This window comes from Notolepis coatsorum, assembly GCF_963971535.1.
Source record: "Notolepis coatsorum genome assembly, chromosome: 1".
Taxonomy (NCBI): Eukaryota; Metazoa; Chordata; class Actinopteri; order Aulopiformes; family Paralepididae; genus Notolepis; species Notolepis coatsorum.
This window is the reverse complement of record NC_140165.1, coordinates 247,015,648-247,036,329: the sequence shown is the minus strand read 5'-3', so window position 1 is coordinate 247,036,329 and position 20,682 is coordinate 247,015,648. Positions and strand designations below refer to the sequence as shown.

The 20,682-nt window shown below is 49.2% G+C and overlaps 1 protein-coding gene across 2 annotated transcripts in view; it reads left to right on the top strand.

Annotated features, from left to right (window-relative positions):
* Positions 1–20,682, top strand: part of atg16l2 (ATG16 autophagy related 16-like 2) — a 171,744-nt gene that overhangs the window by 142,586 nt on the left and 8,476 nt on the right. For both annotated transcript variants that reach the window (XM_084314865.1, XM_084314866.1), the window contains one exon: positions 7,220–7,321. In XM_084314865.1, coding sequence (XP_084170991.1) covers positions 7,220–7,321 — 102 coding nt within the window. The remainder of the gene's footprint in view (positions 1–7,219; positions 7,322–20,682) is intronic.

Genomic DNA, 20,682 nt, shown 5'->3' with positions numbered 1-20,682 from the left:
CTACGTTTCTCTTGGCAGCTGTGTCTCTGTTGGTTCATTGTGGCAGCGTTGCTGACTGATCCAGAACTGATCCAGAACCAGCACGCTTGTTGTTTGTGTTCTCTTTTGTCCCGGCTAGCAGCTTTTGTTATTTTTGTGACACTGCACTGAGTGTATGTGTACTTGTCTGTCTGTCTGTGTGCGTGGGGGGGCATACCAGGATACTACTGCTGAGGCTGACATTATAAGCAGACCTATAAATGTCCTATATATAAATGTCAGTGCTGCAAGATGACAGCCTGGTCTTGAATTATTTTAATTTTTTTATCTTTTCCAACCACGCTGCTTGGCTGTGGTTCCTATGGTCCTAAGTTCGATTCCCTTAAGTTTTTTTTTTTTTTTTTTAACGTGCATTGCACTATAGCGTATTGTATATTGTATATTGTATGGTACAATTTACAGTAAGGTGTATGCGTTGCAGTGCAAATGCTTCTTACTGTTGCGCTCCAGAGACCGTTACTGTACCATACACGCTATAGTGCAATGCACGTTAAAAAAAAAAAAAAAAAAAAAACGTAACGGAATCGAACTTAGGACCATAGGATCCACAGCCAAGCAGCGTTACCAATTGAGCTAGTTTGTCGATGGTAAAAAAGGGGGGATTACTGCTACATAATGCTGCCACGACGGAGCTCCGCCGCGACAATATTATTAAACAGCGGCTCTGTCATTGAAGTGGGAAAAGTGAGCCGTATTGTATATTAGTACATTGAACAGTGATTAATATTATTAGAGATGACTGATGATATTATTATGACTGATGACTGCGATGTGAAAGTCGCCGCGAACTCCTTCCTAATGCTGCGGGCGGCGTTGAAGGCGTAAATCGGCGGTGAGGTGAACCAGCAGCCTCGTTGCCGTGTCGGGTCACGTGCCTGTCGGGGCCAATCAGGCCTACCCCGGAAATAGGAACGGTTGCGGAACAGCTACAGGCTTCCTGGTCGCTGCGCACCTACCCCCTACGGTCGGTCTGGGAGAGTGGAGGCTATCACATGCTTCCTCCGACACACGTCTAGCCAATCAACCGCTTCTTTTCACCTGGCAGCGCGGACTCTCACTGAGAGGGTGTAACATGTGGAAGGATCACACTACCCCCCTTAGATCCTTTCCTCGCTGAGCAGGCGCCCCGACCGAACTGTAGGAGTCGCTGTTTACAACGACCAGGACCCACCCACCAGCTTTCCCACCCCTAACACTGCCAATTGTGTTAGTATGAACGACCAGCCAAGCTGGTAGCAATGCCGAGAGCTGGGCTCGAACCCAGCATCTCCTGCACTAGTGGCGAGCTCCTTGCCCACTGTGCCACTTACAGTAGCCGCCCCCTGGTCTTGAATTCAAAATATATGATGTATTTGTATATGAGAAGGCCTGGTCTTGGATTCTAAATATATGATGTATTCAGGGCCGCCGCAAGGGGCGTGTGAGACGTGCGGTCCCACTGGGCCTCGGCCCCCTCTCCCCCTAGGGGGCCTTGCGAGAAGAAGAACATTTTTTATAATTTTATTTATATATTTAATTTTTTATTCAAATTTTAATAAATAGAATGTAAACAATCACTTTCCATCACAGACCTAAAATCTAGTTTTGCTTACATGCTTATATATTTCACATTAAACACGTTTGTAGAATAGTGTAGACACGTGAATGTGTCTGATTTGTTCCGGGCTCTGCGGCTCTGCAGATATATGCTATTGGTTTCAATGGACCGTTTACTTTTGTGCCCGGCAAAGCATCGTGGGAGGACTAACACTAGGGGGAGCTGGTTGGCGTCGGTCTGGTAGTCGGTAGGGAGATGTGAAGATACCGGTATCCACGAGGGGGTTCAGGTACGGGGTCTCTTCGGCGCTATCCACGGCAGCGAGTGGACGACTTGGCCAAGAGCATCCTACTTTTGAAAACGTGAAATACCAAATGTGCATCGGAGCAGAAGAAATAACGCAGCGTGCCGTAAGCTTATCAATACCAAGTATAGTGATTAGGTTACGCCAAGACGAAGAGGACCTTCGGCAGATGGACTGTGAACTTAAGATGAACGTTAAAGTGTTGCGTGTTAGAGCGTTCAGTCGGGGAGTCAGGCTAGCCATGTCGGCTAGTAGCTTAGCTAAAGGCAGGGACAGCTAACAAGAAATTAACTTTACTAGCGTTAGCTAACCTAGCTAGCTAGCGTTAGCTACGTTATCGAGTGCTAACGTGTGGCAGATAAACTAGGAACAGACTCCCAAGTTCATCCCAATGGGGGGACAATATCATGGGACTGGTGAACTTTGTCATCTCCACGGTAGGAAAATGCGTCGACGTCGTCTCCTTCCTCTTGGACCTCAACTTTGCCATCGTCCACACGCTGATCCGGTGTGTCCTGGCGGTCATCGCCTTTGTGAACAACCTCGCCGGTTTCCAGCGGCAGGATGATTCAGACACGAGAGATTCTACTGGACATCCACAACATTGCTACCGACTACCTGCTGACCGCCAGACCAGCCCCCTTCTAAGTATCACAGCCGGTGGACTGACACACAGGAGAGCTAGTAGTTCTTGGGAGGAGTGATACAGCAAAGATTGGACTAAAACGAAGATACGACGGAATGGCTTAAACCTTCTCACGTGGCAGTTTCGGCGGATATATCCTTCTCAGCACAACCGTGCACCGGGGAAAAGGGTCGCTTCTTTTCCTTTAAATTATATCCCTTTCAGCAATTCAGTAGCTAATGCAACTCATCCCAGTCGGTGTTTAGCTCAGCCAGGGGGGATGGAGACTAGCTAGCTGACGTTACTTTCTCTGTCAGACTTGGGTGTGTTCCGCACAGCTGCAACTTAAGGAGTAAGACTTTCCTCTTAAAGAAGTATCTTCAATGGTGAGTGAAAAACAAATCAAAATTTTTATATTTAGTAGCTCTGTAGCTGTGTTAAGAATAGTTTGACTTGTATGCCCAGCCTCTGGCTATTTAAGAATACGTTGATTTGTATGCCCAGCCTCGGGCTATTTAAGAATACGTTGACTTGTATGCCCAGCCTCGGGCTATTTAAGAATACGTTGACTTGTATGCCCAGCCTCTGGCTATTTAAGAATACGTTGACTTGTATGCCCAGCCTCGGGCTACCAGCTGACATGCAGAGCTGCGTTCGTAATGGCTGTTCTAGACAGGTGTGTGTTTGCGCATGTGTGTCGGAAATGTGTGCGTTTGACAATGGACACATAGCAATAATATAAAATATAGATTTAGCTCTACAAACAACCTCACGCACAGTTAAACCTTGTTATGAGAAGCTGGCCTTAGGGGCGGCTAGGTGGCGCAGTGGGCAAGGCACTCGCCACCAACGCAGGAGAGGCTGGGTTCGAGCCCAGCTCTCGGCGTTGCTACCAGCTTGGCTGGTCGTTCATACTAATACAATTGGCAGTATTAGGGGGTGGGAAGCTGGTGGGTGGGGATCAGACGTTGTGGACAGCGACTCCTACAGGTCGGTTGGTGCGCCTGCGCAGTAGAATCAGGAAGCGACGGGGGCGGCGTGTCCCTCCCATGCAGACCCTCGCCGCTGAGAGATCGCGCTGTGCAGGTGAAAAGATGCGACGCTGCCTCCTCGAGTACTGGAGGGGACACGTGATGCAAGGCTTCGTCCACATTGCAGCCGGCTTGTGGGAGGCATGGCCTAACAGCGTTCGAGACAGGGGAGGGTAGAATTGGACAATACGAAATTGGGGAAGGGAGAAAAATAGAATATGAGGAGAAAAAGTAGATAAAAATAGAGTGAGATTAGACGGATCCCAGTGGCCGCGAAAGTGGCAAAAATAAGTATTCATTCATTCATTAATAATATATATATCATTTTTTTAACCTTTATTAAAAAAGCCAGGGCCTTGCATTTAAATCTCGCACAGGGCCTTGCATTTCTCCCAGACGGCACTGGATGTATTTGTATATGAGAAGGCCTGGTCTTGGATTCTAAATATATGATGTATTTGTATATGAGAAGGCCTGGTCTTGGGTTCTAAATGTATGATGTATTTGTATATGAGAGGGTTTGGTCTTGGGTTCTAAATGTATGATATAAGATACAGTATGATGTAATGTATATACTGTATGGCCATTTGAAACAAAGCAGTGTAACGATGGAGAGGTTTATAACCCTTGAATTTGAGGTCCAGTATTTATTTTACCAGGCGTCTGACAAATAGGCTCTATTATTGTTAATTGAGTAATAAAGAACATTATCTATAGAATCATCAATAAATTAACTGTTGGCTGAATCAACCAATGGAAAGAATAATCGTTAGATTAATCGATAAAACAATAATTGTTAGAGAGAGAGAGAGAGAGAGAGAGAGAGAGATGGCAGGAGAGAGAGAGTGAGAGAGTGAGTGAGAGAGAGCGATGGAGAGAGAGAGAGAGAGATAGAGATATGGAGATCTGATGCATGCTGACTTATTTACCAGCTGTGGAATAAATTTTTCCTGTTTCCATGACAACAGCATGGACCAGAATGCTCTGTGTGTGCGTGCGTGCGTGCGTGTGTAACAGGAGTAACAGGAGATAGTGAATATGACACGCTGACATGTCTCAAGATGCTGTGATGACCTGACCACCTCCTCCTCCCTGACCTCCTCCTCTGTGATGACCTGACCACCTCCTCTGTGATGACCTGACCACCTCCTCTGTGATGACCTGACCACCTCCTCCTCCCTGACCTCCTCTGTGATGACCTGACCACCTCCTCTGTGATGACTTGACCACCTCCTCCTCCCTGACCTCCTCTGTGATGACCTGACCACCTCCTCCTCCCTGACCTCCTCTGTGATGACCTGACCACCTCCTCCTCCCTGACCTCCTCCTCTGTGATGACCTGACCACCTCCTCTGTGATGACCTGACCACCTCCTCCTCCCTGACCTCCTCCTCTGTGATGACCTGACCACCTCCTCTGTGATGACCTGACCACCTCCTCTGTGATGACCTGACTACCTCCTCCTCCCTGACCTCCTCTGTGATGACCTGACCACCTCCTCTGTGATGACCTGACCACCTCCTCCTCCCTGACCTCCTCTGTGATGACCTGACCACCTCCTCCTCCCTGACCTCCTCTGTGATGACCTGACCTCCTCTGTGATGACCTGACCACCTCCTCCTCCCTGACCTCCTCCTCTGTGATGACCTGACCACCTCCTCTGTGATGACCTGACTACCTCCTCCTCCCTGACCTCCTCCTCTGTGATGACCTGACCACCTCCTCTGTGATGACCTGACCACCTCCTCCTCCCTGACCTCCTCCTCTGTGATGACCTGACCACCTCATCTGTGATGACCTGACCACCTCCTCCTTCCTGACCTCCTCCTCTGTGATGACCTGACCACCTCCTCCTCCCTGACCTCCTCCTCTGTGATGACCTGACCACCTCCTCCTCTGTGATGACCTGACCACCTCCTCCTCCCTGACCTCCTCTGTGATGACCTGACCACCTCCTCCTCTGTGATGACCTGACCACCTCCTCCTCCCTGACCTCCTCCTCTGTGATGACCTGACCTGACCACCTCCTCCTCCCTGACCTCCTCTGTGATGACCTGACCTCCTCCTCTGTGATGACCTGACCTCCTCCTCTGTGATGACCTGACCACCTCCTCCTCCCTGACCTCCTCCTCTGTGATGATCTGACCACCTCCTCCTCCCTGACCTCCTCCTCTGTGATGACCTGACCTCCTCCTCTGTGATGACCTGACCACCTCCTCCTCCCTGACCTCCTCCTCTGTGATGACCTGACCACCTCCTCCTCCCTGACCTCCTCCTCTGTGATGACCTGACCACCTCCTCCTCTGTGATGACCTGACCACCTCCTCCTCCCTGACCTCCTCTGTGATGACCTGACCTCCTCCTCTGTGATGACCTGACCTCCTCCTCTGTGATGACCTGACCTCCTCCTCTGTGATGACCTGACCACCTCCTCCTCTGTGATGACCTGACCACCTCCTCCTCTGTGATGACCTGACCACCTCCTCTGTGATGACCTGACCACCTCCTCCTCCCTGACCTCCTCCTCTGTGATGACCTGACCACCTCCTCCTCTGTGATGACCTGACCTCCTCCTCTGTGATGACCTGACCTCCTCCTCTGTGATGACCTGACCACCTCCTCCTCCCTGACCTCCTCCTCTGTGATGACCTGACCACCTCCTCCTCCCTGACCTCCTCCTCTGTGATGACCTGACCACCTCCTCTGTGATGACCTGACCACCTCCTCCTCCCTGACCTCCTCCTCTGTGATGACCTGACCACCTCCTCCTCCCTGACCTCCTCCTCTGTGATGACCTGACCACCTCCTCCTCTGTGATGACCTGACCTCCTCCTCTGTGATGACCTGACCTCCTCCTCTGTGATGACCTGACCACCTCCTCCTCCCTGACCTCCTCCTCTGTGATGACCTGACCACCTCCTCCTCTGTGATGACCTGACCTCCTCTGTGATGACCTGACCTCCTCCTCTGTGATGACCTGACCACCTCCTCCTCTGTGATGACCTGACCACCTCCTCCTCCCTGACCTCCTCCTCTGTGATGACCTGACCTCCTCCTCTGTGATGACCTCCTCCTCCTCCCTGACCTCCTCCTCTGTGATGACCTGACCTCCTCCTCTGTGATGACCTGACCACCTCTGAACATCAGCTGAGCCTCTGCCCACTCTCTGTGCCACCTTAAAAACACCCAGTCCACCGTAACAGTACAAAGCTCAAAGACAGAGGAAAATGTCTTTCAAAACAGAATTCATATTTAATTCATAATTAATGATGCTCCTAAGATCTCGGTCTCAACCAAAACAAGAGAGAGGAGAGTCACCTGATGATGTCATTAAGGGGAAATTCCATTGGAGAGTGTTTCGGCTAATGGAACCTGACTTTAATGGACACGTTTGGGTGTGTGTGTGTGTGTGTGTGTGTGTGTGTGTGTGTGTGTGTGTGTGTGTGTGTGTGTGTGTGTGTGTGTGTGTGTGTGTGTGTGTGTGTGTGTGTGTGTGTGTGTGTGTGTGTGTGTGTGTGTGTGTGTGTGTGTGTGTGTGTGTGTGTGTGTGTGTGTGTGTGCGTCCATGCGTGCAGAGCAATGGCTATGTGAGATGAACCTTCACCTATCCTCGTCACCACTGCTTGTTCTACCAGCCGTACTAACCAGTGACCTCCTCCCCCCCCCCTCCTCCTCCTCCTCAGTCCTGACGGTAGTTACCTGGCGGCAGGATCGGCAGACGGAGCCGTTTACATCTGGAACGTTTCCAGCGGCAAGCTGGAGGCCCGCCTACCAGATGTGCACAGGTAACCTCACTGTTATGCAGGAACACAACCCTGTGAGGTAGTATTAAAGGAATAGCTCTGACCGCTGGCCCCATTCACTACTCACCCATTCTCGAAGTCAACTTCCTGTCTGTTGTTGCTAGGCAACTGCGGCGTGGGGGAAACATGCACCCCGGGCACATTGTGTACGGTTCATTTAGTGCATAAACGGATCGGAAAAGCGGCAAATTAAACACAATCAAGGGTAATTTTCTTCAGTGCATCACAATGCCAAAGAGCTGCTGTGTTACGCTTTGTACTAGTAATAACATAATCAAAAATCCAAATCTAAAGTTTTATATAATACCAGTTGAGGCATCACGGATAGCTGGCGGCTATCAAGAGGGCACATGTAGACTCAGACGGGAGAGTCGATCAAAGCAGACCCTGGCCCCCAAGTCAAATCATACGTCTGCTCTACCCATTTCATAATGGGTGAGAATAAGGAACAAATATGTATATCGTAAATTAAGTTTTATTGGCTGTGAGGCTGTAAACAGCAGAGAAATGTTAGCTGCTAGCTACTTCACCATATAACGTTAGTCCATTCTCTTCAAGTAGCCTATATGCCTTTTTTTCCCGCCTTAGAATCACCAGAAAGGCTTTCGAAATAGTGAAATGCCATGTTGGCCTCAATATTTTCAAAACAAATGATATGAAAAGGTTATGAAATGAACAAGAATGTGATAAAATATGTAATAAAAACGGAGCTCAACGCATACATTTGATCGTAGAAATCCGTTTGTTTTCCACCATACCAAGATGGCGGCGGTCTCGTGACGTCAGAGTGTCTTCGAGAACGTTGATCTTCTCAGCACCATGCTGTTCCTCACATTAGCTCCGGCTAGTTAGCCACGAGCCAGTGTGAAGTCAATGAGGTCAAGTTCCTGTCTGTACACGGTGGTGTAGCGGTTAACACTGTTGCCTCACAGCATGGGTTTCATCGATTCCCGCTTGGGGACCAGGTTGCCGGGTTGCCAGGTACCCAGGTGGGGTATCTCCTGCGCCTTTCTGTGTGCGGTTTGCATGTCCCCCCCCCCCCGCCCCCCCTCCGTGCTCGCAAGGGTTTCCCATCCAGAAAAAGAGATAAACCCAATGGGAAAACATGGTAGAACAGATCGCTAACGCTGTCGCGTCCCTGACGAAGACGGACAGGAGCACTTGGATTGGTCCCTGGGGGCGCGGCCCCCCCACGCCGCAGCCCGTGTCTGCCCCCGGCTGCCCTTGGGTGGGGGGGGGAGAGGACGACGGGATGGGTCAAGTGCAGAGAGGACATTTCATCTGCCACCCAGTGCATGTGTGTGTTCCTCTGCATGGCAGATAAAGAGTTCTTCTACAGACAGCAGCTTGACACCATTGACTTTGCATTGATTTGTGACTGACTGTCAACAGCAGGAGAGAAGATCCTACTGATCAACAACATCACCGTTCTTATGTACTTTAGATACTACTACTACTACTACCATGTATGTATGTATGTATGTGCGTTTCATTACATGTATATATTAGTGCTGTCAATCGATTAAAATATTTAATCGCGATTAATCGCATGATTGTCCATAGTTAACTCGCGATTAATCGCAAATTAATCGCATTTATTTTTTACCTTAAACGGATATTTTTCAAGTTCCAAGTTTTAATACTCTTATCAACATGAGAGTCAACACATGCTTGCTTTATGCAGCCATTTAACACAAAAGGATGACCCTCATGCATTGCAAATTTGCATCAAATTCAAAACCGAGTGATGCACGAAATAACTTAAAAGAAAATAATAATTTAAAACAATGAATATAGTGTGCATGAAATAATAGGGGAAAGAAAACGTTAGGAACTTGTTACATTCACCCACACAACAAGGGCTGAGTAATCACACCCCGCCCCCCCTCTCTCTCTCTCACACACACACTCTCACATCTCTCTTTCTCTCTTGCCCCTTCCTCATCTCTCTCACCCCCCTCTCTCTCTCTTTATATCTCACACACACACACACACACACACACACACACACACACACACACACACACACACACACACACACACACACACACACACACTTCAGAAACAAACATAGTATCAATGAGAGCATCAATAATACACCAGAGTGAAGTCTAGTAAAAAAAATATATATATATTTAATTTTTTATTTTTTTTTAGTTAATCGTGAGTTAAAAAAAATAGTGCCGTTAATAGAATCGGGCGATAACGCGTTAATACCGCGTTAACTTTGACAGCCTTAGTATATACATACATACCAATTATTTGCTTGTTCTATTCTCCATCCATCTATCATCCATAGCAACACTATATTATATATATACTATACTATTATCTAGGGCTGACCCCTATTAATCGATTAGTCGACTAATCGGTCGAAAGGGGCCGTAGTCGACTGACCAACCTCTTAGTCGAATATAAAAAAAAAAAAGAAAAAGAAAAAACATTTTATTTTTTATTTTTTTATCATTTTTTTCAAAAGAAAAGAGGCATAGAAGCGTGGCTAACGCTAATGGCACGCATACCAGAGGCTAACTGCCTACGAAAACAGGCACAGAGGCACTGAAAGAGGATTTCACCCATCTAATGAACACACTATAGACAAATATCAAGATGTATCCATCAGTGGACCAATTGCATGCTTTTGCAGAGGACAAGAAGCCTTCAGTCGACTCCTTCAGACATTAAGCACCCCCCACAGCCCAAATGGAATGATAAAAAAAAAGAAAATTATATATATTTTTTTTTTAAGTCGACCAATAGTCGACTAACGGCAAATTTTGGCCAATCCTAGTCGACCATCCAAATCCTTAGTCGGGGACAGCCCTACTATTATCACTGACATCCTGTTGGGGGATCCCCTTTGAACGGCCCATCTGAGGGTTCTCTCCTCCACGCCGCCTGTGGTGCTTTTTTCCCTATTGCTGGGTTTTAGTGAGTCGTTCCTCATCTTCATTGGGGGAAAGTCTGGGCGTGTTGCATCATATGTGAATTTCATGGTTGTTTTTGTTCTGGGTCTATTGTGATGTTTCTTCTTGACCTGTAAAGCCCATGGGGGCTATTCCATGTGATTTGGGGCTATACAAATACATTTGATTTGATTTGATTTGATTTGATTTGATTTGATTTGATTTGATTTGGTTTGATTTGATTTGATTTGATTTGATAGGAGATAGGGCTAGGGTTCCAGAAATCACAACTATCGCTTTACGAAAACACCGTAGGCTGGTAATTTAGTTGTAGGAAACAGGGTACATTTTGTAATTGTTACCTTGTGCTACACAGTAACCCACGGGGAGAATTTCCTGTTTAAAAACATGGGTTCCCAGAGAAGACGTTTTCCACTGTGACCCAATGCCACGCTCTCCTTATGAGGTCATTATTTATTGATTAAACACGTCACGCTTCAGTCTCTTGGTCCATAAACACACATGTGGCTGGATGACCTACATGTCAGGACTTTAATCCATAAGAGATGAGTTTCTACATTTACATTTGCATTTACATTTAGTCATTTAGCTGAACGCTTTTATCCAAAGCGACTTACAAGTTCTGTACGACAAGTCATCAGGAAGGGTACAACTCTATCAGCTGAGTAACAATGTTCATCAAAGTGTTGCGTGTTACAGTGTAGGTTAGTTTATTAGGTGTGTGTAAGTGCATGACAGTAAGGTTAGTTAGTGTTAGAGTTTTTTTTATTTTTTATATATTTTTTTTATATTATTATTTCAGATAATGGTTGAAGAAGTGCGTCTTAAGTCGACGGCGGAAGATTGGACGGGTTTCGGCTGTCCTAACTGGGGTGGGTAGTTCATTCCACCATTGTGGGGCAAGGACTGAGAATAGGCGGCATCTCTTTGATGACCCTCCCGGGGCTTGGATAGGAGTACTGTAGGTCTGAGGCGGCCAGAAGATGCAGAGCGTAGGGGTCTTGAGGGTGTGTAGTTAGAGACCATTGACTGGAGGTAGGCGGGAGCGGTTCCCTTTGCCGCACGGTATGCTAGGTCGAGGGCCTTGAAGCGGATACGTGCAGCAATGGGGAGCCAGTGCAGGTCCCTAAGAAGTGGGGTGACATGGGCCGACTTCGGTAGGTTTGAGATCAGGCGGGCCGCTGCGTTCTGAATGAGTTGAAGAGGCTTGGTGGCAGTGGCCGGGAGGCCAGCGAACAGTGCGTTGCAGTAGTCGAGGCGGGAGATGACTGTTGATTGGACAAGGAGTTGGGTGGCTTCTTTTGTCAGGAAGGGGCGGATCCTTCTGACGTTGCTCAGGAGGAATCTGCAGGTTCTGGTTGTCGCTGCGATGTGAGCAGAGAAGTTCAACTGGTCATCGAGGACAACACCAAGGTTCTTGGCAGTCGGGGACGCGGTCACAGCTGCATTCTCAACTGTGATGCAAAGGTCGGTCAGGGGGGAGGATTTGGCCAGCAGGTGGAGCAATTCTGTTTTGCTTAGGTTCAGTTTGAGGTGGTTGGTCGTCATCCAGGCGGAGATGTCGGACAGACAGGCCGAGATCCGCTCAGAGATGTGGATATCTGAGGGAGGGAAGGAGAGGAAGAGTTGAGTATCATCGGCATAACAATGATACGAGAAGCCATGAGACGTGATGATGTTACCCAGTGATTTAGTGTAGAGGGAGAAGAGAAGGGGTCCTAGGACCGAGCCCTGGGGGACACCCGTCCGCAGGGGGCGGGTGGCCGACAGGGTCCCTCTCCATGACACTTGGTAGGAGCGTTCATTGAGGTATGATGTCAGCCATGTCAGCGCAGAGCCAGCCACTCCCATTCCTGCAAGGGCCGCGAGGAGGATCTGATGAAGGGAGTGACCTTCCATCCCATGGTTTCTGTAGATCTGCCATGTTCTGTCTCAGAGGTCTTCAACCTGCACAGCTAGAGATAATGACTTGTATCATTTTGATCCATTGGTTTTACTGATAAAACAATTAGTTTTGAATTAATTTAATTGAATTACATCTTTATTTTGAACATGTGAACATACAAAAAAAGAATAATAATAATAATATTAACAATTAAACTATATTAACATGTCTGAAAAGGAGTAGGAAGAAGTATAAACGTATTTAATCCTTTAACCCCTTCTCTACTACTCAGTGACTGTGAATATACATCTTACATATACAATATACAAGTCACACTACATATATAAATACACACGCATACATATATCTACACTTACATGCAGTATTCTTTATACAATTGAATACAGTATATGTACCCACAATAATAAAGTAAATAAATAAATACTAATCTATGGAAACAGCTGGTGATTGTCAAACCTTTCTTCGTCCCTGTACCTGATGAAAATCATGTCATTATAGCTCTTTTTAAACTGGTTCATGTTTGTACCTGGTGAGAATCATGTCATTATAGCTCTTTTTAAACTGGTTCATGTTTGTACCTGATGAAAATCATGTCCTTATCGCTCTTTTTAAACTGGTTCATGTTTGTACCTGGTGAGAATCATGTCATTATACAGTAGCTCTTTTTAAACTGGTTCATGTTTGTACCTGATGAAAATCATGTCCTTATCGCTCTTTTTAAACTGGTTCATGTTTGTACCTGATGAAAATCATGTCCTTATCGCTCTTTTTAAACTGGTTCATGTTTGTACCTGGTGAGAATCATGTCCTTATAGCTCTTTTTAAACTGGTTCATGTTTGGGTTCATTGCTTTAGCTCCACATTCAGACTGTTCCACAGTTTCACATTCACCACACTTTGCCTTCATTGGACAAAAAGAATCCTTAGAGATGTAAATGTTCCTCAAACTTCACATCCTTTATGTCTGAAAAAGGCTGAAACTCGAACTTGTATTTTCTGGCATGTTGCATGTCAGTCTGGTCATCATGTCATATTAGTACGATATTGGCTTATCACTGATATATCAGTGTGTATGTCTGATATCACACCAGTAGGTTCAGTTGATTAGCTGTGTTTTACGGACTCTAGTGCACTCAGTTCTAAGCTAGCGTGACTTTTATTTCTTCTAAAAGAAAAGGTATATTAAAAATAAAAATAAAACACAAAAAACAAGATCAAAATTAAAAACAGTCACAGACAGAAGCAGGGAGATTTGTAATCATGTTTTTAAATTGTCCATCGGATATTGATTTTTACTGTTAGTTGAAGATCATTCCAAGAAGCTGAGGCAATAAAACAAAAGGCTGACTTTCCATAGTTCAGTCTGTACCCTGAGGACTTTAAGCATCAGCCTTAAGCACCAGTCAGTCATTTGAGCAGGTCAGACAGGGTCCATAGTTCCAATCTAGCAACGTAGTGATTTAAGGTGAAGATAAATATGAAACTGTGGGAAGTTGAAGGAAGAGGCGAATCAATAACGCGCGTGACAGGTCCTTCAGTGACTTCCTACTTTATTCATTCACAGAATCAACCACGTACACACACCTACTACTCCCCTATATCCCCTCCCCTGTGACGCGTCAACTCTGGCGTGAAAGACTCCCATAATGTGACACCACACAGGCCCCCCCCGAACACCCAGAGTAGACATACCCTGCAACCCCAACCCATACCAAAAAACCCCCCAAAGTACTCAGCCCCTCGTAGGAGGCCTGACTACCCGACCATAACGACTGCGCTTAACAGTCAGGGGGGAAGGGGGAAGGGCACGAGCCGGCGGCCGTCCGCGCCGGCGGCGAGGCTGGACTGGGGGAGAGTCCGGGTCTGCTGCCGGGGTAGAGGCAGACATGGGCCGCAAACTTGCGGCAGGAGTGGGGTTGGGTGGACGGCCGCGCCGTCGGGGCTGAGCCAGCTCCACCGGCCCGACCGGGTCCACGTGTGCAGGCTTCAAACGGTCCACCGATATCCGCTCCTGAAGCCCCCCTCTGTCCACCATAAAGCTCTTGGGTCCCGCTTCCAGGACCCGGAAGGGCCCATCGTATGGAGCCTGGAGTGGAGATCGGTGGGCATCGCGGCGGATGAACACGTACGGGGCTGACATCAAGTCCTTGGGGATGTAGGACAGGGGAAGACAGTGATGTGCAGGCACGGGAGCGAAAGTGCTGGCGGCGTCTCGGATGGCCAAGCGATGAGTCGCAGCTGACCAGGGGGCTGTGGCACCTGGGAGGAACTCCCCAGGGACTCTCAGCGGCTGACCCAACACGAGCTCAGCCGAAGAAGACTGCAGATCCTCCTTTGGGGCCGAGCGCAGGCCTAGCATGACCCACGGCAAACGGTCAATCCAATTACTGTCCGTAAGAGCCGCCCGGAGAGCAGCCTTCATAGTGCGGTGGAAACGCTCACAGAGACCATTTGCCTGCGGGTTGTATGCCACGGTGCGGTGGAGTTTCACCCCCAAACTCTCCGCCACGGCGCTCCACAACTCTGACGTGAACTGGGGCCCTCTGTCCGAAGTTAGATCCGCAGGGGTACCGAAACGGGCCACCCAGGTGGAGATGAACGCCCGAGCCACGTCCGCCGATGTAGTGGATGACAGGGGCACAGCCTCCGGCCACCTGGTGGTCCTGTCCACCATGGTCAGCAGGTGAGTGAACCCCTGGGAGGGGGGCAGCGGGCCCACCAGGTCCACGTTAACATGATCGAAACGTCTCTCCGGGATGAGAAATGGCCCCAGCGGGGCCTTAGTGTGCCGATGCACCTTGGCGCGCTGGCACGCTACACAAGAGGCAGCCCACCCCTTGACGTCCTTCCTGAGGCCCGGCCAGACGAACCTAGCCCCCACCAGCTTAACTGATGCCTTCACCCCCGGGTGCGACAAAGCATGTATAGCATCGTAAATGCGGCGGCGCCAGCCAGCGGGGACCATCGGGCGAGGTCGGCCTGTGGAGACATCGCAGAGGAGCGTGGCCTTACTGTCCTGGAACACCACATCCTCCAGTCTCAGTCCTGTCGTGGCTGTCCTGAATGCCTGGATGTCCATGTCCGTGCACTGGTCAACTGCCATGGCTGCGTAGTCCACACCCAGGTGCACAGTGTTGACCCGCACTCTGGAGAGGCAGTCAGCCACCAGGTTGTCCTTGCCCGCCACATGCTGCAGGTCCGTGGTAAATTCCGAAATGGCGGACAGTTGGCGCTGCTGCCGTGCCGACCATGGTTCCGTGGTCTTAGCCATGGCAAAGGTCAGAGGCTTGTGGTCCACGAAAGCGGTGAACTCCCGGCCCTCCAACAGGAACCTAAAATGACGCGTGGCGAGGAAAAGGGCCAGCAGCTCCCTGTCAAACGTGCTGTATTTCCTCTCATTGTCCCGCAGTGTCCTGCTGAAAAAGGCCAGAGGCTGCCAGGCGCCAGCCACCCACTGATCACACACCGCCCCCACAGCATAGTCCGAGGCATTGGTCGTGAGGGCTATTGGAGCGGCCGGGTACGGGTGTGCCAGCATAGTAGCGTTAGCGAGAGCAGCCTTAGCACTATCAAACGCCTGGACCCTCTCAGGGGACCAGTCCACCTCCTGATTGTCCTTCTTGCCCCTTAGTGCCTCGTACAGGGGGTGCATCAAGAGAGCCGCTCCTGGTATGAATCGGTTATAAAAATTTACCATACCGAGGAACTCCTGTAGGGGCTTGATGGTGCGAGGACGTGGGAAGGCAGTGATCGCCTCCACCTTGGTGGGCAGAGGCACAGCTCCCTGTGAAGAGATGTGATGGCCCAGGAAGTCTATGTCTGGCCGGCCGAACTGACACTTGGCTGGGTTAACAATCAGCCCATGTTCATTCAGCCGCTGAAACAGCTGTCGGAGGTGCAAACAATGCTCCTCAGCAGATGTGCTGGCCACCAGGATGTCGTCTAAATACACAAACAAAAACGACAACCCTCGCAGCACAGAGTCCATCAACCGCTGGAAGGTCTGCGCTGCCCCCTTGAGTCCAAAAGGCATCCTTAAAAACTCGAAAAGTCCAAACGGGGTAATAACGGCGGTCTTGGGCACGTCTCTGGGATGGACTGGCACCTGGTGGTAGCCCCGCACCAAATCCACCTTGGAGAAAATGGTGGTCCCGGCCAGGTGAACAGAAAAGTCCTGGATGTGCGGGACAGGGTAGCGGTCATGATCCGTGGCACTATTGAGGCGCCGGAAATCTCCACACGGGCGCCACTTCCCATCAGCCTTCGGAACCATATGCAAAGGCGAGGCCCACGGGCTGTCGGAGCGCCGCACAATGCCGAGCTGCTCCATTGTGTCAAACTCCCCTTTAGCGATGGCCAGTTTAGCGGCGTCAAGGCGGCGTGCGCGCGCGAAAACTGGCGGACCGGCCGTGGGGATATAATGCTCCACCCCATGTTTTGCGACCATAGCAGAAAACGTGGGCACAGTCAGAGCGGGGAAATCAGCGAGAAGCCGCTGGTACACGTCCCCCGTGGCGAGGATGTTGGCGAGGGCGAGCCGGCCCCCCCCCCCCCAGAGTGCAGGGGTAAGTGGCAAATGACACTGCGTCAATTAAGCGACGGTTCGCCACATCCACCAAAAGCCTATGAGCACATAAAAAATCCGCGCCCAGTATAGGCATTGACACAGAAGCGATTACAAAATCCCAATTAAAAGCATGTCCATTGAAACAAACAGTCACTGACCTGGTGCAGAAGGTGCGAATCGGAGTTCCATTGGCGGCGTCCAGCGGGGGGCCGTGACTGCCACTCAAGCCGTCCGCAGCTGAAGCTGGCAGGATACTCCGCTGGGCTCCCGAATCCACCAGCAAGCGCCTACTGGACAACGTGTCCTCAATGAACAGCAGCCTCGTCGTATCGCCAGCACTCACAGCTGCTAATGAGCGCCGGCTCTGGCATTTCCCTGGCCGGAAAAAGAGCAAGGCTGCTCACATCGCCTGGCTTTGGCACCATAACGCCGATGAAAAAAACAAAGTTCATTCTCCCTCCGGCGATCCGATACCGCAGCTCCCGTCATCTCCCCCGCCGGCAGCGCAGCGTTAACGTTAACGCTGTAGTGGCGGGTTGCCAGCAATATCCTGTCAGCCTCTTCTGCCATCCCCCGATAATCCTTGGCTCTCACGAGCGGCGAGCTGGCCAAGGCAGTGCGTACTGGAGGTGGGAGCTGACGCAGAAATAACTGTATAAACAAAAATGATGCGTCACCTGAGCCGAGCAACGCCAACATGTTCTCCATGAGCTCGGTTGGTTTACTGTCACCTAAACCGTTCAGTGACAACAGGCGCTCCGCCCGCTCCGTATCTGACAGCTGAAACAGCCGCAACAGCTGTTGTTTGAGAGCGGCGTATTTCCCCATGGCCGGCGGCTCTCGTAAAAATCCCATGACGCGACGGGTGGTCTGTGCATCCAATGCAGCGACGACATGATAGTATTTCGTGTCGTCCACTGTGACACCTCGCAGATGGAATTGAGCCTCGACATGTTGGAACCATGGGTCCGGGTCGTGCTGCCAAAACTCGGGCAACTTGACAGACACCGCAGCCGCCACCGCAGCGGGCCGAACAGCGTTTTCTTCGTTATCACTCATAATAATAATAACAATAACAATAATAATCCAACGATCAAGGTCACCAATGTGGGAAGTTGAAGGAAGAGGCGAATCAATAACGCGCGTGACAGGTCCTTCAGTGACTTCCTACTTTATTCATTCACAGAATCAACCACGTACACACACCTACTACTCCCCTATATCCCCTCCCCTGTGACGCGTCAACTCTGGCGTGAAAGACTCCCATAATGTGACACCACAAAACTACATTTACATTTAGTCATTTAGCTGAACGCTTTTATCCAAAGCGACTTACAAGTTCTGTACGACAAGTCATCAGGAAGGGCACAACTCTATCAGCTGAGTAACAATGTTCATCGAAGTGTTGAGTGCTACAGTGTAGGTTTATTAGGCAAGTGCATGACAGTAATGTTAGGGTTAGATATATATATTTCTCCTGTGGTCTCTGTCTCTCTGTCTCTCTCTCTGCTGTCTGTAGTCTCTCTGTCTCTCTCTCTGTCTGTGGTCTCTCTCTCTCTCTGTCTCTCTCTCTGCTGTCTGTGGTCTCTCTGTCTCTCTCTCTCTCTCTCTCTCTCTCTGCTGTCCTTGGTCTCTCTCTCTCTCTCTCTCTCTCTCTCTCTCTCTCTCTCTCTCTCTCTCTCTCTCTCTCTCTGTCTGTGGTCTCTCTGTCTCTCTGCTGTCCGTAGTCTCTCTGTCTCTCTCTCTGCTGTCCTTGGTCTCTCTGTCTCTCTCTGCTGTCTCTCTCTCTCTGTCTGTGGTCTCTCTGTCTCTCTCTGTCTCTCTCTCTGCTGTCTGTGGTCTCTCTGTCTCTCTCTCTGCTGTCCTTGGTCTCTCTGTCTCTCTCTCTCTCTCTCTCTGCTGTCCTTGGTCTCTCTCTCTCTCTCTCTCTCTCTCTCTCTCTCTGCTGTCCTTGGTCTCTCTGTCTCTCTCTCTCTCTGCTGTCCTTGGTCTCTCTGTCTCTCTCTCTTTCTCTGCTGTCTGTAGTCTCTCTGTCTCTCTGTCTCTCTCTCTTTCTCTGCTGTCTGTAGTCTCTCTGTCTCTTTCTCTTTTTCTACTGTCCTTGGTCTCTCTGTCTCTCTCTCTGCTGTCCCTGGTCTCTCTGTCTCTCTCTCTGCTGTCTGTAGTCTCTCTGTCTCTCTCTCTCTACTGTCCTTGGTCTCTCTGTCTCTTTCTCTGCTGTCTGTAGTCTCTCTGTCTCTCTCTCTCTCTCTACTGTCTCTCTTTCTCTCTCTCTCTCTCTCTGCTGTCTGTAGTCTCTCTGCCTCTCTGTCTGTCAATTCAATTCAATTCAAATAGGCTTTATTGGCATGAAATATTAACATACGTATTGCCAAAGCATGTTCAACATACAAACAATAACATATATATTAAGCAATAAAATACCATAATATTAGTAATAACAGTAAAGACAATCAACAGAAACATATCAATTACAAAAGAATCATTCAGTCCGGTAGTCATTTTACAAGTGTGGCCACTCAGATACATGTATTTACAAAGCTTGTTCTCTTATTGTGTGACAACCATCTACATATTTTGCAGCTAATGCTGTACACTGACTTTTCTCCCCACACATATATAACAGCTTTTGATGATCAGGGAGATGGATAAACTGTGGATAGATTTTATCAAAGAAAACTTCTCTTAGATCCTTATATTTCTCACAGTATAGCAGGAAGTGAGGTTCTGTCTCAACATCCCCCTGATGACAAAGTGAACACAGCCTGGCCTCTCTGGGCAGCCAGTTCTGCCTGTGACGGCCTGTTTCTATGGCTAGACTGTGTCCACTCAGTCTGTACCGTGTCAATGGCTTTCTTAATTTTGTATCATTCACAGTGGTCAGGTATTCTGCCACAGTGTACTCTCTGTTTAGGGTCAAATAGAATTCTAATTTACTTTGAGATTGGGTTGATTTGTTCCAATATTCTATATACTTTTCTTTTTGTTTTGAGATTGTTTGGTTGGGCCAGATTGCTTGGTGTCTGTCCTGAAACCCTGAAGTCTCTCTCTCTCTGCTGTCCTTGGTCTCGCTGTCTCTCTCTCTCTCTCTCTCTCTCTCTCTCTCTCTCTCTCTCTCTCTCTCTCTCTCTCTCTCTCTCTCTCTCTCTCTCTCTCTCTCTCTCTCTCTCTCTCTCTCTCTCTCTCTCTCTCTCTCTGCTGTCCTTGGTCTCTCTCTCTCTCTCTGCTGTCCTTGGTCTCTCTCTCTCTCTCTCTCTCTCTCTCTCTCTCTCTCTCTCTCTCTCTCTCTCTCTCTCTCTCTGTCTCTCTATCTGCTGTCCTTGGTCTCTCTGTCTCTCTCTCTCTCTGCTGTCCTTGGTCTCTCTCTCTGCTGTCCTTGGTCTCTCTCTCTCTCTGCTGTCCTTGGTCTCTCTGTCTCTCTGTCTCTCTCTCTGCTGTCCTTGGTCTCTCTGTCTCTGTCTCTCTCTCTGCTGTCCTTGGTCTCTCTGTCTCTGTCTCTCTCTCTGCTGTCCTTGGTCTCTCTGTCTCTCTCTCTCTCTGCTGTCTTGGTCTCTCTGTCTCTCTCTCTCTGCTGTCCTTGGTCTCTCTGTCTCTGTCTCTCTCTCTGTCTGTCCTTGGTCTCTCTGTCTCTCTCTCTCTCTGCTGTCCTTGTCTCTCTGTCTCTCTCTCTCTCTGCTGTCCTTGGTCTCTGTCTCTCTCTGCTGCTGTCCGTGGTGCTGAACTGGACAGCAGGCGAGCGAGGAGAGAGAGAGAGAGAGAGAGAGAGAGAGAGAGAGAGAGAGAGAGAGCGAGCGTCTAGGCGTGTGTGTGAGAGAGAGCGTGTGTGAGAGAGGGAGCTAGCGTGTGTCTGGCGTGTGTGTGAGAGAGAGCGTGTGTCTAGGCGTGTGTGTGAGAGAGAGAGAGCGTGTGTGTGTGAGAGAGAGAGAGAGCGACGCGTGTGTGT